Source organism: Salvelinus fontinalis, chromosome 40 (genome assembly GCF_029448725.1).
Source record: "Salvelinus fontinalis isolate EN_2023a chromosome 40, ASM2944872v1, whole genome shotgun sequence".
NCBI classification, from domain to species: domain Eukaryota; kingdom Metazoa; phylum Chordata; class Actinopteri; order Salmoniformes; family Salmonidae; genus Salvelinus; species Salvelinus fontinalis.
Genome location: NC_074704.1, coordinates 22305259 through 22320758, shown reverse-complemented (window position 1 = coordinate 22320758; position 15500 = coordinate 22305259). Strand labels below are relative to the sequence as shown.

The 15500-nt window shown below is 43.0% G+C and overlaps 1 protein-coding gene across 1 annotated transcript; it reads left to right on the top strand.

The window, feature by feature from the left end:
• The first annotated feature begins 6826 nt into the window (after positions 1–6826).
• Positions 6827–15200, top strand: LOC129839360 (E3 SUMO-protein ligase CBX4-like). Its single transcript, XM_055906751.1, has 5 exons — positions 6827–7139; positions 7327–7370; positions 8445–8510; positions 10241–10307; positions 10585–15200. Exons 1-5 carry the CDS (start codon positions 7071–7073, stop codon positions 11998–12000), a joined length of 1662 nt encoding a protein of 553 aa, XP_055762726.1. The 5' UTR covers positions 6827–7070; the 3' UTR covers positions 12001–15200.
• The last annotated feature ends 300 nt before the right edge of the window (positions 15201–15500 follow it).

Genomic DNA, 15500 nt, shown 5'->3' with positions numbered 1-15500 from the left:
TAAGCATGTCAATGGAAATGGAAATCTAAAGCATTGCATCAAAACTTACTGGATAAGTTCACATTAATGTCACATCCAAGTAGGAGAGCATGTAACGGACTTGATTTGCTTCCACCTCAGTAACCAACGTTAGCCAGCTAGCTAGCTAGCTTCCCCAATTAGCTTCCCTAAACTGAAAGAATATTCCATTTCAAATCGGCCCCAGGTCATCCATCTTGGATGAGTTTCCCCCCCGAAATGAGAACAGCATGGCGTTAAGACGGTTGCTAATCATTGTGTTGGTCTAATAATAATCCTTCCTCAATGGTTGCCGTCAGCAGCACTCGGCTGGGCCTGGCTGGACAGCCAGTGTGATGGCACAGCCTAATCATCCCCCATCGGGCCCTGTCAGGGTGGCTGCAGGCCGCTCTTAACATTTAGACACACTCACAGGCACATAGAATACACTCCTAGACCCACACTCCTCAGCTTAAGATCCCCCCCCCCTCTTCTCCCTCTCTCTCTCTCTCTCAAATGACTACTGGTGCCTGTCAGGGTCTCTCTTTTTCAATTTCTCTCTCTCTTTCTCTCTCTCTCTGTCACTTCTGGATTCACTAGGATACCATCATGGCTAGAGGGATGTTGGGGGATCTCCAGTGGTGGATCTTGAAACTCTCAGTCCAGCCTAGGCGACAGGTTAGAGCGTTGGGCCAGTAACCGAAAGGTTGCTGGATCGAATCCCCGAGCTGACAAGGTAGAAATGTGTCGTTCTGCCCCTGAACAAGGCAGTTAACCCACTGTTCCCCGGTAGGCCGTCATTGTAAATAAGAATTTGTTATTAACTGACTTGCCTAGTTAAATAAAGGTTCAATAACATGTTAAAAAGCCTATATATATGTCCAGACTGGTGTATACTAATGTAGTACTCACTTCCAGTTGTTTGCTCTCATATTTTGGACAGGGTGGCGACCATACAGTAGTGACAGGGGAATGAGGATTATAGAGCTCTGTGGAGGTTTCTAAAATTCCCTTCAGAGGATTTTAAAGCTCTGCAAGATCCATATGGCAGTAGGTCATCTTGGCCCAGGTAGAACCTTTTTAGAAAAGGGTTCTTAAAGAGGTCTTTGGGGGTTCTTCGCTAGGTGAAATGGTTCTTCTTGGAACCAAATGGCTTCTACCTGGAACCAAAAAAGGGTTAACATACAAGGTCTGCCGAAGAACCCTTTTTTTCTAACTGTGCCTGCCTTCCTGGTCTGTCTGTTTCCCTGCTCACTCGACATGTCTATCTGCCTACCCAGCCTGTCTGCCCATCCTTGCCCAGTCTGTCTGTCTTCCCAGCCATGGCCAGTCTGTTCTTCTCACCCCGTCTGGCCCTCCATCACCAGCACCACTCTCTCACTGGGCCTCTTCCAGACCCCGACAGGCAACACAAATGGCGTCTGTGGCGCTCCCTGCCAGACACATGATTAGGGGCGGTTAACATTTGCCATCAGAGGTGCGATATTATAGTGGACCAAGACCAGGGAGTCGCTCCCTTTCTGCCAACTAACCCCACCTGGCTGCCAGTGAACCGATACATCACACCAACGACCACAAACGTCCACACAACCAACAGGAGCATTTTATAGTCTTCTTTTTACTCTAATAGTTGACGTTCACAATATTTCCTGCTTTTATTGTTCTGGTGCTTAAAGGATTCGAGCTACCATGGAAGCAGAAGAAGCCATTTGAACGTCACGAAGAGCGAGGGGGGTCGTAAAACCGCGAAAGGCGCGGTCAATATTCCGATTGATGAACTGGTTTAATCTGGTGTGGCCGTGTGGAGTCAAAGAGGGAGAGAGAGTAGAGAGGGATGAGAGAGGTAGGCGGAGAGAGAGAGAGAAAGACAGACAGACGCAGAGAGAGGAGAGAGAGGGAGGGAGAGAGAGAGTACGTCACTAGTCCCTGTCAGAACCGAAGCAGAGGGGAGAGAAAAAGAAGAAAAAACATGAATAGAACATTCTCAACTGTGAGTCAGCTGACTGTTCAAAAGTCATGACTGTTACCTGCCTCTGACGTCCTGAGCTGCTCCGTAGACTCCCAACCAATTACTCTGCCTGTTCTAAGGAGAGTGTTGAGTCATAGTGACATCGTGGCTCTCTCCCCTGATGTGTGGAGAGACGTAAACAACTTGCGTCGTGACTGGTGAAGGCTGCTGGGAAGGCTGCTGTTTGACGTTACTAAAATGGCCCTCTGGCATAAAGGCCATTACGAATGAGTCATATATGTGTTTATTCATTTTAGAGCTTTGTGATGGTCCTTATTATGAATGACTGAATATCAGAGCCGATGTTTCTTGAATAACCGGAATATTGAAGGTCAATAGAGATATTCATCACTCACAGTGGCACATTTGATTCTTTATTCCCATAAGAATGTGCCCCAACCTGGAAATTATTAATTTCGTAATTGAAAGTAAGGATTACTATGTGGGTGGAGGACTTAAATGATTGATTTGAATAAAAGTCACTGATCCTATTGACGAAGACCTCCATTGGCAGCCACTTGTTTGGTCTTCCAAATCGTGATAGTTTATAATAGTTTAACAGGTGTCATTAATTCCACCTAATTAGCATATACACGGTGTAAATATTATGTTAATACCATGCTGTAGTATCCAGTTGAGTTAGTCAATGCCGAAGCCAAGACTTTGTTCTCCTGCTTCAACTCTCAAACCTTTCTTCATCCCTTCCCCCATCTGTCACATCCACCTGAGACTCTTCCTGATTTACCTGCCTGTACAGTCCCTTTCAGTTCTAAATCATTTTTATTATTCTTATCATTGTCCTCCCTTACATACTTGGACAATAAATTCCTCATTCCTGGTCCCTTCCTCTTGTGTAAACTCTCATGTCTTCTCTCCATACACACCCCAAGAGTTTCTTGGTCGTAATTTAAGCTCTTCGTCATTTGATCTTTGTCAGGTTTCTTCTCTCTGACGCACATAAAGTCAGTTTATTTCCTACATGTAGGCTAAATGTCATCTTACTCAGATGTCGCCCTGTTGTATAAACAATCCTGTCACTACATACTGCCCCTTTTGTACACTGCCTAGCTCTCCCTGCTCTCTTGCCCACATCCCTTCAAACAGATTCATACACGCAGCAACGATTCCCTTCAAAACCCCTGACCCGAATGCCCTCCTCTTCTTTGTACCTACCCTGCACCATCCCCTACCCTTGTTCTGAGGGCCATCCTTTCCATTCCTGACCAACCATGTTCCCTATACTTCCCATTGCTTAACATAATTCATATTTTTCTCTCTCCCATACCTAACGTATGTCATTGGATCCGTTAATGTAGACCAAATGTAAACGTAATGTCTGTCAGTTTCTCAAAAGCCGTTCCAGAGCCCCAGCCGTTCCAGAGCCCCAGCCGTTCCAGAGCCCCAGCCGTTCCAGAGCCCCAACCGTTCCAGAGCCCCAACCGTTCCAGAGCCCCAGCCGTTCCAGAGCCCCAACCGTTCCAGAGCCCCAACCGTTCCAGAGCCCCAGCCGTTCCAGAGCCCCAGCCGTTCCAGAGCCCCAGCCGTTCCAGAGCCCCAGCCGTTCCAGAGCCCCAGCCGTTCCAGAGCCCCAGCCGTTCCAGAGCCTACCGTTCCAGAGCCCCCATTTTTTGAATGGTTCTTTATAGAACCTTTATGGAAAATGGTTCTATAAAGAACCATTCAAAAAATAGTTCTATACAGTCTCAAAAAGGGTTCTAACCATAGCAAAATCATTTTTTGGAGCTACATAGAACCTTTTTTTAATGGTTCTTTATAGAACCTTAGGAAAGTGTTCTGTATAGCACCATACAAGTTCCAATTAGAACCTTATGAGCATTATTGTTTATAGAACCTTCAAATTAAGGTTGGTGACAAGCCAAAGAACCCATATATGACACTATATCGAACCATTTGATTTTAGTGTGTATTTTTAATTTTGTGTATTCATTTTGCTCAATACATTTAGTTGAAATCCCATTTGACATATGGAGCCTATGAAGTACATGTCAGGCATTCAATTAGTTGTTTTATAAAAGCTTGACGTATATAATAGAGGATGTACTTGAAAGGAGGGCATATCACACTACAAGTCTTCTCAAATTCTTTATACAATCTGGCTGTTCATCCCAACAACCATGGCAACTGTAACCTACATGAAATAGATCACTCAGTCCATTGTAACCTATTTGGTATACCTTGTGTTATCAGGAACATCATTTTCTATCAAGACAAATGAATGACTTTGAAAGTCCTTCATGCAAACTGTAATTTAAAGTTAAGAGGAAATTGTGTAGGCTATTTTCAGTCTCATGTGTGGTCATTCTATTTAAGAATGGAAATCTCCAATAAAACGTTGAACCTGAGTTTCACATAGGTTTATTATAGTGAGATGAATCATGGTTATCTCTGTGGGTTAGAGGTTCATCAGTGATGACTTCATAAGAAATGCCCCTAATAAACATCGAATTACTGTAGTTTTGGAATGACTGGTTGCAGTTATGACATGCTGCAGGCCTAGTCTATGATATAATTGTTCCTCAAATTGGCCATGTAGATCCCTTTGCTGGATTTTTTTTATAAGTGACATTGAGCTTTCAGTTGCTGAAAGGGTCCGTTCACATGTCGGGTTATTCTCCGAACTGAATGAGCATGTATGGAGTTCCCATGGACACGATAACATATTAATAGGACTGCACGTGCATCACGTTCCCTTGAACCTTTGAAACACGTGCCATGCGCAAGTTGAAAGACAGTGAAGTGGAAAGGATGTGTTGGTGTCCATTTTTATCATTCCAATTACATCCATTGTTACATCTTTAACTGATATGGCTCATAAATTGTAATATTACGCATAGCCTATACAAGATAGGTGATACGACAGTCAGCCTTTTGGTGACATACAAATATGATTTTCCCATGGGCATATCAAGGGTCAGGTGTCATTGGAGAATACTGTATCTACTAAAAAAGATGGCAAAACTTCGTTTCAAATGGTTTTCATCCAAATAAGTGTATTTGAGTATTGTGGCCCTTGCAGTCAACGGTATGCCTCATTATTATTTATTTCGAAGAAGATTGCGAATGTTACAGAATTGCTGTTTTTTTGTGACCGCTCAAAGCTTGCTGCTCGAGCCACAATGACAATGCTTTGTGGTCTTTCCTTTGAACCTACTGAAAAAATAATGAATGTTTTGATAACGAGCGTGAGTATGGGAGTGAATTTGTGCGCAAATACTCTTGTGAATCTGGTCGTTCAACTAGTTCATGTGATATTTGTCTGGCGTTTTGAGCTCATTGCCTTATAAGGAAAGGAAGTCGTGCCTGTCTGCAATAGGCTGAACGTTGCCGCCTGCATGAACTGTTCTCCTTTAACCCTTGAGCTGCTGAATTTTATTTAGGTTTAAAATGATACTCGACGCTCGCGCCTTTATACCGAAAACATATAACGAAATAAATAACAATGTAGACAAATACCAATCATTTTACAATGTGTAAGGCTTATACAATATAACAGATCATTTGACAAGCCAAATCTACGTGTGCATGTGTGTGCACGCGCGCGTGCGTGTGCGGTGACTATAGCCTTCTTGTCAACATGTCCAATCTTTTTTCATGTTTCAAAAAGACAGCGGGCATAAGACACACACGAACCACGACCAGCGGCAATAACTGTGCTGTTGTAAGGTGCAAAAAAAGCAAACACACACATTACGTTGCCTCTTCTATGTGCCAGAGGTAGGCCCATGCGTCTATCGCCCAAGTGATAACGCAGCGGCTGGTGCCCGTCAAAGTCGGATGGCAGAAATAAACGCGGTGGAAGAAATGCCAACCGGGTTTAAGACTAACTGATGTGACCTACATATCTCTGACACAACCACGGGCCATTGATGTGCAGAGAAAATTCACTAGATGCCCCGTACCGCGACACTGGCGCTCGAAAAGGGCTTTACATATGACCTTGTATTAAAGAAGGACAGATAATATGGATGGAGAGGGTAGATATTTATGGAAAATGCCTACCAGCACGACGCAGCCTTGCTCGTTGGTTATGGTAGCCAAGTCCCTAAGGCGAATAGCAAAGCTCACGTCCATGGATATTCTTTCAAAGATCCCTGTGTGAAGTCTTTGGAAAAAGATGAATAATAATATGGGAAACCCATATTACAGTCATCACAATCATATGAGGGTGATGATGGTTATTATTAGTATAATGTGTAAATTAGATTGGGGAGTGATTAATACGATCTTCTATACCTTAATTAGCTGCACATCGTGTTTCAGTGTGCATAATGTTTGTTTTCTATCGTGGTTAAATGCTCAAGGTACCATTTATTGTATCATTCAGTTATGGGCTACATAGGGCCTACCATACGCATAATTAACTGTTGCATATATTTGTTTTGGTGTGGGACCCAAAAGTTGAATTTCAGTAGGCCTATTGATGATGAGTCACTCACACAATGACATTCACTTCCATTTATCCATCGGTTTCAGCCTTTACAGAAACCATGGGTGTGTCCTTTAGAAATATCTACCATACACTTGGGAAAACTTTAATGAATACGTTAACAAATAGGCTACATTCATTCAAATAGATCGAAGGAAATGGGCATGGAGCATAGGCAATGGTAGCCTTGATTCTTTTTTTTTCATGATTTGGATGACATGCGTAAAAGGCAAATATTCAGTAACAATTCCCAATTTGACATATCATAACACAATATTATACTTTTCCTAGCACCCTCTTGCAGTTCCATTTCACCCTACACATCCATGGGCTAAAGCATGAAACTGCCCCAGCCCCCAGAAGCGCCTCCTCCTCCTGACGTCACATCAATGGCTCTTTGCATGAACAGTTTTCTGCGACTCCTTCTCGTGTGCAAAGCCAAACGTATCGCACTGCCACTGCCAACGAATTCCGACTGGAGTGAGAGGGAAAGAGAGGGAAGATCGGAGAGAAGGGATATCTCCCGTATCAATTTGAACGTCGGAGAAACAGCACAAAAGCGGGCAGGGTGACATTTTCTACAGGCATTGGAAGAGAAACCTTCCCTTTGCATCGAATATGGAGCTACCCGCCGCGGGAGAGCACGTCTTTGCGGTGGAGAGCATCGAGAAGAAGCGGAATCGAAAGGTTTGAAAACACTTCAAATATATGACTGCTCAATATCCAAAAACAGGGTTCTTTGGTATCACTATACAATATATTGCGTAGTTGATGGAAGTAAATTATGTTGTTGTTGTGTTTTTGCAGATAGACTATAATGTCAAAGAACCGCTTATAATCAAATTAACCAATATGTTCTCTCATCTGCGTATAGGGGAGGATGGAATACCTAGTCAAGTGGCGAGGATGGTCTCCAAAGTAAGTTAGCTTTGAAAATACTATAGCATACTTTAGTACTACCTTAGTAATGCAAATTAATATTTCAAGTTTTCAAGTGTGTGTGTGGCGGGTGCGTCTTTGCGCGCGTTGAAGCGAATGTTTGATTCGATCGATGGAGCTTAGGATGCCATCACTAATTGATGTGTTAAGCGAAAATTAAGGTAACGTGGGGTAACTAGCCTCCGATTAACATTTTCTTGTAATTAACTCTTAAAAGCTCAAATCTAGGTATCTTATTTAAGTTAAATAAATCAAATATTGAAACAAAATGGCATTGCACATCTCACTATTAATATCCTCACTATGACGAGGTTTTGATTTAAGGTTCCTCTTTTCATTTTCACACCAAATCATGTCCAAATGCTACAGTATATAAAAAAAATGACTGTATCTCAATTAAGTTATTTGTAGATGATTTGGACATGATTTGGACATGCTAATGTAGGTACCATTGACTTGCATTGGATTGCCCTAATGGTATATCTATAAAAAGTGTATAGATCTAACGTAATTTGAATATATATGTAAGTTTTTCTAAATGACGATGATTAGATCATTAGATCACCTTACCTCAGAATCGTTTTGTTAGAGTGACTTAAAAAATGTAGATTAGACGGGTGACAAAGTGGTTTCTGTGAGAAATATAGGGGGGCAGCTACCCCGGGGATTTATTACCCCACGTTACCCTAATTTCCCTCATGATTCCCATAGAGTTAATGCTTGTGTTGACTTTGTGAAGTATACTTCCTTATTAACACTTTATAATGACCTATTTCCAGAGTATAGGCTACACTTTGCTCTTACTTTATTACACATTTATCAATAATGTTTATGTTTTGATGTAGACCTATTTGGTCAAGACTGACTGATAACTGTTAACAGCTAACCTGATTACAGAAGTTGCCTGGCTGCTTTAAAATGGATTCTGTCTGCAACCAAGCGGATGACGGCCACATTTGATATATGGTTGTAGTTTGGTTGATAGAAGGCGACCTCTGTTGATGTTGATATTAATGTCTCTCTCTCTCTCTCACACACTTTCTGTCTTAATAGATATAACACATGGGAACCAGAAGAAAACATTCTCGACCCGCGGCTGCTTGACGCTTTCCAAAACAGGTAAGTTTGACAGACTCGTTTCGACGTGATAACCTTGCGTAGTCAATGGGGGGGGGGGGGGGGGGGGGGGGGGCCTAATTGAATTACATTTTCCTATGGCAATGTTAAAACTTTTCAAAGCCCTAAAAAGGGCTTTTCTCTGTAGGCCTATAATAACAGTAGGCCGAAAAAGGGCTTTTCTCAGTAGGCCTATAATGACAGTAGGCCGAAAAAGGGCTTTTCTCTGTAGGCCTATAATAACAGTAGGCCGAAAAAGGGCTTTTCTCTGTAGGCCTATAATAACAGTAGGCCGAAAAAGGGCTTTTCTCTGTAGGCCTATAATAACAGTAGGCCGAAAAAGGGCTTTTCTCTGTTGGCCTATAATAACAGTAGGCCGAAAAAGGGCTTTTCTCTGTTGGCCTATAATAACAGTAGGCCTACACAGTGACCACACAAATCGGATTGAAAACATTTTGTAAAGATTGCGTATGACTGTTACAATTTCGTGGTCGACCATATCGGACATTGAATTGTCCCTATGTGATATTCTTAGGCCTATAACAATAGATTGATTGATTTTAGTTTGCCCATACCACAATAGGCTATATGCTTATGCAGACACAAGGGCCAAACATTCCTCGACTGCATGCTTTGTCTTGTCCCCCCATCCCCGCTTCATCTCAGCATGTATTGGACGAGGAAGGCACCGAGAACAACATTAGATAGACAAAAAGTGCACTAGTAATTAGTAATAGGCGATATCCCTGTAACAACCGTAGAAGCATCCGCTTGAAGCCCCCGTGTGCCTTTTCAAGATGCCTTGTTTGCTTGACAAGCGTTACTGTTAACCGGTAATTGCTAAACCTCATGTGGGGGGTTTTCTGGACGTGAACACACAACCACAACTGCACTGTGGCGCAAAAACCATGCAGTGACTCGGCCTGTGTTTGGGTTCGCTGTCATTCTCTCCCGCAGTGTGAGCAAACTAGCTTTTAAAAGAGACAGGTCACTCAGTAGGGAAAATGTTGACGGAGGGCGGTGTCTGTTTTCGCCATGATCTCTGTCTCTGAACGGGGGAGTTTTTTTTATTGTAGCTAATTACGTGACTCTCCAGGGGGCATCGCCGGGCAGAGTACCAGGCTATGAAAATATACTGAGTCGCCACCGTAATTAGATGTGCGCAAGGAGGAAAGGGGGATGACATCAGGTCTCATTGGGTATTGAATTACTGCTCTAGAGTAAGCATGGAAAACAGTGGGCTATAGGAAAAATATCCCATCCACCCGTTACATAGTCTATAGATGTGTAGTTAATTCAGACCCTGACTCTATTCCATCCTAATATGGATCGAATGTTGAACTAAAAACTATTAATTCCATGTGGAAATGATTTTGGAGTAATGCAGATTTAGTCAGGCCTAAACCATACCATATTTGACATGAGAAGGACTTTGATATGCAGCAATGCCTGGTAAACAAGTAATAAGGATATACGCCTGTAGGCCCTACACTACATAAAGTATGAGATTTGTAATTCATGTCTCATGGGTTCAGTTAGAGGATCTAGTGGTAAACATGGGGATGTGACTGAGAAGTATTCCACTGATGTTTCATGTCACCAATTAGGATTAAATGGTGCATGGGATTTCCCCATAAATTACTGCATTGCATTACTGTATTTCATTATTGTTAGTACATCATCATTATTGTGGATGGTTTGAGTGACATGGTGGTGTTTTCTGTCTTTCACAGGGAGAGATACGAGCAGCTTATGGGATATCGCAAAAGAGGGCCAAAGCCAAAGCACCTGATGGGCCAGGTGAGTCTTCACATATTTTGAAGGGGACAATTAACTCCTGTATTACGATACATTTGATCAAATAAATGTTACAAGTATGTATGAAAGGCCCTCACAGAACTAAACACAAGTTTATAACTAAACACAAGTTTAGGGCTCAGGACTCACCCAAAGGTCATCTAGAGGACACCATTTGATGATAGCATTTTTCTAACCTTCGTTACCGAGAGACAATCCGTCAGATGGGGATGTCAACAAGTCCGCTCTATCAGTTAACTAACAGCTGTGTTTTTCGCAGGTCCCGTCCTTTGCCCGGAGATCCAGCGTCCTCTCAGGCCTTCAGGAGACCACCCTGGACGAGGACAACCGGCAGAAAGTGGACCCCATCCAGACGGTGCGCTCGCAGACGCAGCAGTACCAGCTGAACAGCAAGAAGCACCACCAGTACCAGCCCCTGCTGGCCAAGGAGAGGGAGGCCGAGCAGCAGGCCAACGGAAAGAAGAAGCTCTACTACCAGCTCAACAGCAAGAAACATCACCACTACCAGCCTGACCCCAAGATGTACGACAGCACCCAGTGCATGAAGCCAAGGGAGGCCACCAAAGCTCCGGAACTGCCCACCAACCACAGCTGGAACCTGCCTCCCGCGCTGCAGCAGAAGTGGGTCCGGGACAAGGACTCTGGTTGCCTGAGCAAAGTCAAGGATATCACCATGGAGCTAAAGAAGCTTCCGGCTCACCTCAACGGCCACAGTGGCGAATCGGAGCAGAGCAAGGCCACGGCCAAAGAGGACGCACCGCTGTTGAAGGATACCGGTGTCAGCGACAGCAAGCTGAAGATCGTCAAGAACAAGAACAAGAACGGACGCATCGTCATTGTCATGAGCAAGTACATGGAGAACGGCATGCAGGCGGCAAGGATTAAAAACGGAGATGTGGAAACCCTTGACGAACCGCAGCCGGGCAATGATGATGATGCTGCAGAAAATCAACTTGAAAAGATGAGGCTCGTCCAGAAACTGGGTCTCACCAACGGATTCGCGAAAGACTGCGACAAAGGGTCCAACAGATCTAACGTGCTTAAGTGTCCTGCTGACAAGGTCGACTCGCCCAAAATGGAGCTTAGTGCGACAGAGCAGAATAAACATTTCTATGTCAGGGGTCAGAAGGAGGCTACAGAGGATCAGCCCCTGCAGCTGACCACCAAACCTAACTTTGCCCCCTGGCCCTTTGAGATGGGGGTTCATAGGACTCAGCCAGGAAACGGCTCTTCTCCAGCCCTCAAACGTCACCTTTCGGAGGCAGACAAGGGCGAGGACCGGGGTGGCTGTAAACAGTTTCTAAACTCCCGGAGTATCAGTGCACCCTGCACTGTGTCCTCACCTCCTCAAAGCAACTCCATGGACCAAAATGGCCACCATAGCCACAATGGCCACCAGAACGACGACTTCCTGGAGTCGAACCAGGACGAGCCCATGGACCTCAGCTGTGTGAGGTCCAGACGGGAGGCTCCAGTTCCCACAGAGACACAGGTGGCTCCTGCTGAGGAGGAGAAGACTGCAGAACAGACAAAACCGCCATTGGCTATCACAACAGAACAGACTGTGAAAGGGAAGCCTTTTCCTTCATTCAAGCCTTTCCTTGGGAATATAGTCATCACGGATATTACAACAAACTGTCTCACGGTGACATTTAAGGAATACGTTACAGTGTAACGAAGCTGAAAAAGACGATCTGAGGACGAGGGATTAACAGCAACTGTGTGAATTTGTACAAATGTGTGTTGGAACATATTGGTATTTTCAGATGTTTGAATGTAAATAAGAACCCTTACAGTTTGCATTTAGTGGGGTTGAGATTCATTTTGTTTCAGGTTCCTAACCCTTCTATAATTTGTATGTACGTAGCTTTGGCTATCATTCTCTAAATGAGCCCCAGAGTTTTTGATGATGTAGGCTTCTAATTGAGTTACAAACTACTTTAGCACATGCTATTTTGACATATGGTATCAGGGCTCAGTGAAAAAGCACTTACTCATGTAAATATGATTTACTTTTGATAAAGGCTTTATATCCATTTTGCTTTACAGTCTTTGTTTCAGGTCTATATATTGAGAAAGAAAAAGTCTATGTGTTGATTATTGATAAATGACACCCTCTTTCAGTTTATTTGCCTGTGTGTGGTGTGTGTGCACGCAAGTGAATACATGTGTGTGTCTGTGCGTTCATGTGTAGCGACGTTGCAAAAATGATGGGCCGTGTGTGCGCATGTACAGTACCGGTCAAACATTTGGACACACCTACTCATTCAAGGGTTTTTCTTTATTTTTACTATTTTCTACATTGTAGAGTAATAGTGAAGACATCAACACTATGAAATAACACATATGGAATCCTGTTGTAACCAAAAAAGTGTTTTATATATTAGATTTTAGATTTGTCAAAGTAGCCACCCTTTGCTTTGATGACAGCTTTGCACACTCATGGCATTCTCTCAACCAACTTCATGAGGAATGATTTTCCAACAATCTTGAAGATGTTGCCACATATGCTGAGCTTTTCCTCCACTCTGGGGTCCAACTCATCCCAACCCATCTCAATTGGGTTGAGGTCGGGTGATTGTGGAGGCCAGGTCATCTAATGCAGCACTCTCCTTCTTGGTCAAATAGCCCTTACACAGCCTGGAGGTGTGTTTTGGGTCATTGTTCTGTTCAAAAACAAATGATAGTCCCACTAAGTGCAAACCAGATGGGATGGCGTATTGCTGCCGAATGTTGTGGTAGCCATACTGGTTAAGTGTGCTTTGAATTCTAAATAAATAACTGACAGTGTCACCAGCAAAGCACCCCTACACCATCACACCTCCTCCATGCTTCACGGTGGGAACCACACATGCGGAGATCATCCGTTCACCTACTCTGCGTCTCACAAAGATTGGAACTAAATATCTCTAATTTGGACTCATCAGACCAAAGGACAGATTTCCACCGGTCTAATGTCCATTGCTCGTGTTTCTTGGCCCAAGCAAGTCTCTTCTTATTATAGGTGTCCTTTATTAGTGGTTTATTTTCAGCAATTTGACCATGAAGGCCTGATTCACGCAGTCTCCTCTGAACAGTTGATGTTGAGATGTGTCTGTTACTCGAACTCTGTGTAGCGTTTATTTGGGCTGCATTTTCTGAGGCTGGTAACTCTAATGAACTTGTCCTCTGCAGTAGAGGTAACTCTGAGTCTTCCTATCCTTTGGCGGTCCTCATGAGAGCCAGTTTCATCATAGCGCTCGATGGTTTTTGCGACTGAACTTGAAGAAACTTTCAATGTTCTTGACTGATCTTCATGTCTTAAAGTAATGATGGACTGTCATTTCTCTTTGCTTATTTGATCTGTTCTTGCTATAATATGGACTTGGTCTTTTACCAAATAGGGATTTCTTCTCTATACCACCCCTACCTTGTCACAACACAACTGATTGGCTCAAACGCATTAAGAAGGAAAGAAGTTCCACAAATGAACTTTTAACAAGGCACACCTGTTAATTGAAATGCACTCCAGGTGACTACCTCATGAAGATGGTTGAGAGAATGCCAAGAGTGTGCAAAGCTGTTATCAAGGCAAAGGGTGGCTAGCTGAAGAATCTCAAATATAAAATATATTTTGATTTGTTTAACACTTTATTGGTTACTACATGATTCCATATGTGTTATTTCATAGTTCTGATGTCTTCACTATTAATCAACAACGTAGAAAATTGTTCAAATAAAGAAAAACCCTAGAATAAGACGGTGTGTCCAAACTTTTGACTGGTACTGTATGTGTGTGTGTGTTTGCAAGGTGGACAGATTCAAACTAGGAAGATAGAAGTCTGTTGCTTGGACAGATCATGAAAGCCAAACAAACAGGGCCTCCCGGGTCAAACTGCACAAGTCAATGAAGGACCTTGGAGTTAACATGTACTTTGCACTGTTGTAGGCTGGCTGAGGGGGGTGAATGGCTGCTGCGAAGGCGATGGCCTTAGCCTCTTATCTGAGGATAACGTTTAGGAAGATAGATAATACTGGTTTCAATTATTGTAAATATGTGAAATACCCACTCATATCATTCCTTCCCTGTAGCTCTGTAACAATGTGACATTCTAGAGATCAATTCAAGTCCCATTGGCCTAGTTCTTTCTTCAAGACCCATAACATGGATATTATTCATTTTAAAACAATGCTATGTTTATAATTGATCCTATTTATTGTAGCTATTCACTACTAATGTGAAACATGAAGGGAAGTTGGAAATTATTTATAGAGATTTCATTTTAGAAGGTCGTGTAGGCCAACTAACCATCACATTCATCCCTGACGTTTTGTTGAACTAATGAGGAATTCACCCACATGTCATATTCAGAATGTAAACTATGGGTGATTAAATCAACATTACAGTTAACACCGGTGGTCTTTAATGTGCAATGCATTTCAGGAAATGTCCGGCTACTCTTTTATTCACACCGTTTACTTCATTCTCCGTTATAACTAGAAGTACAGAAGTCATTATGAACCATGTTCTCATAGCCTGCACGCTAATGCTTATGAGTTTGATAGGCCTATGGCCTTTTGTGGGCTTATAACACTGTTAACTTGAGCCTATAACAGTTGTATAACACTGTTACTGTTTCAATAGCATTCCGTGTTTTCATTGCAAGGGCAAGGCATATGGTATCCTAGGATAGTCTATAGCCTATATTGGTATCATCAAAAAACATTCATTCATGGGACCTTCTCAATGTTCTGTTTGAAACCCCTTTCAGCACTTGGTTCTTCAAATATGCATTGTAACTGCTTAAAGAGGGACTTTGTTGTTCATGTGAGCAGACTAAACTGAAAAGGCTTCTTCTGATGTGTTTTTGCGAGAATAAAATTGTATGAAAGTTATGAGCCGAATCTATTCTTTATGGGCTACGTGACTATGCATGATCAGATGTTAGAGTGATACAGATCTACATTGTCTCAAGGGTGTCTTGCAACACAATCTTGTAGAAACCGCAGGACTTGCTTCTTGCACTGGAGGTTAAAATAGATGCAGTACTAACCTCGCTTCCTGGCCTGCTGCAGGGCTGGCCCTAAGTGAAATTTTGTTGTGGTGCCCCCCCCCCCCCCCCACCTTGCGGGCAAAACATTTTAGTGCCCTACTGCCATGTCTTATTCCGATGTAATATGATGAGTGAGAGTCAC

What these genes read in the sequence shown, in the direction of transcription:
- LOC129839360 (XM_055906751.1), top strand. Translation starts at nt 7,071, where the DNA reads ATGGAGCTACCCGCCGCGGGAGAGCACGTCTTTGCGGTGGAGAGCATC. An exon ending in AGAAGAAGCGGAATCGAAAG is followed by an intron (nt 7,140 to 7,326) that starts GTTTGAAAACAC and finishes ATCTGCGTATAG; the next exon opens with GGGAGGATGGAATACCTAGT. An exon ending in CTTGACGCTTTCCAAAACAG is followed by an intron (nt 8,511 to 10,240) that starts GTAAGTTTGACA and finishes TGTCTTTCACAG; the next exon opens with GGAGAGATACGAGCAGCTTA.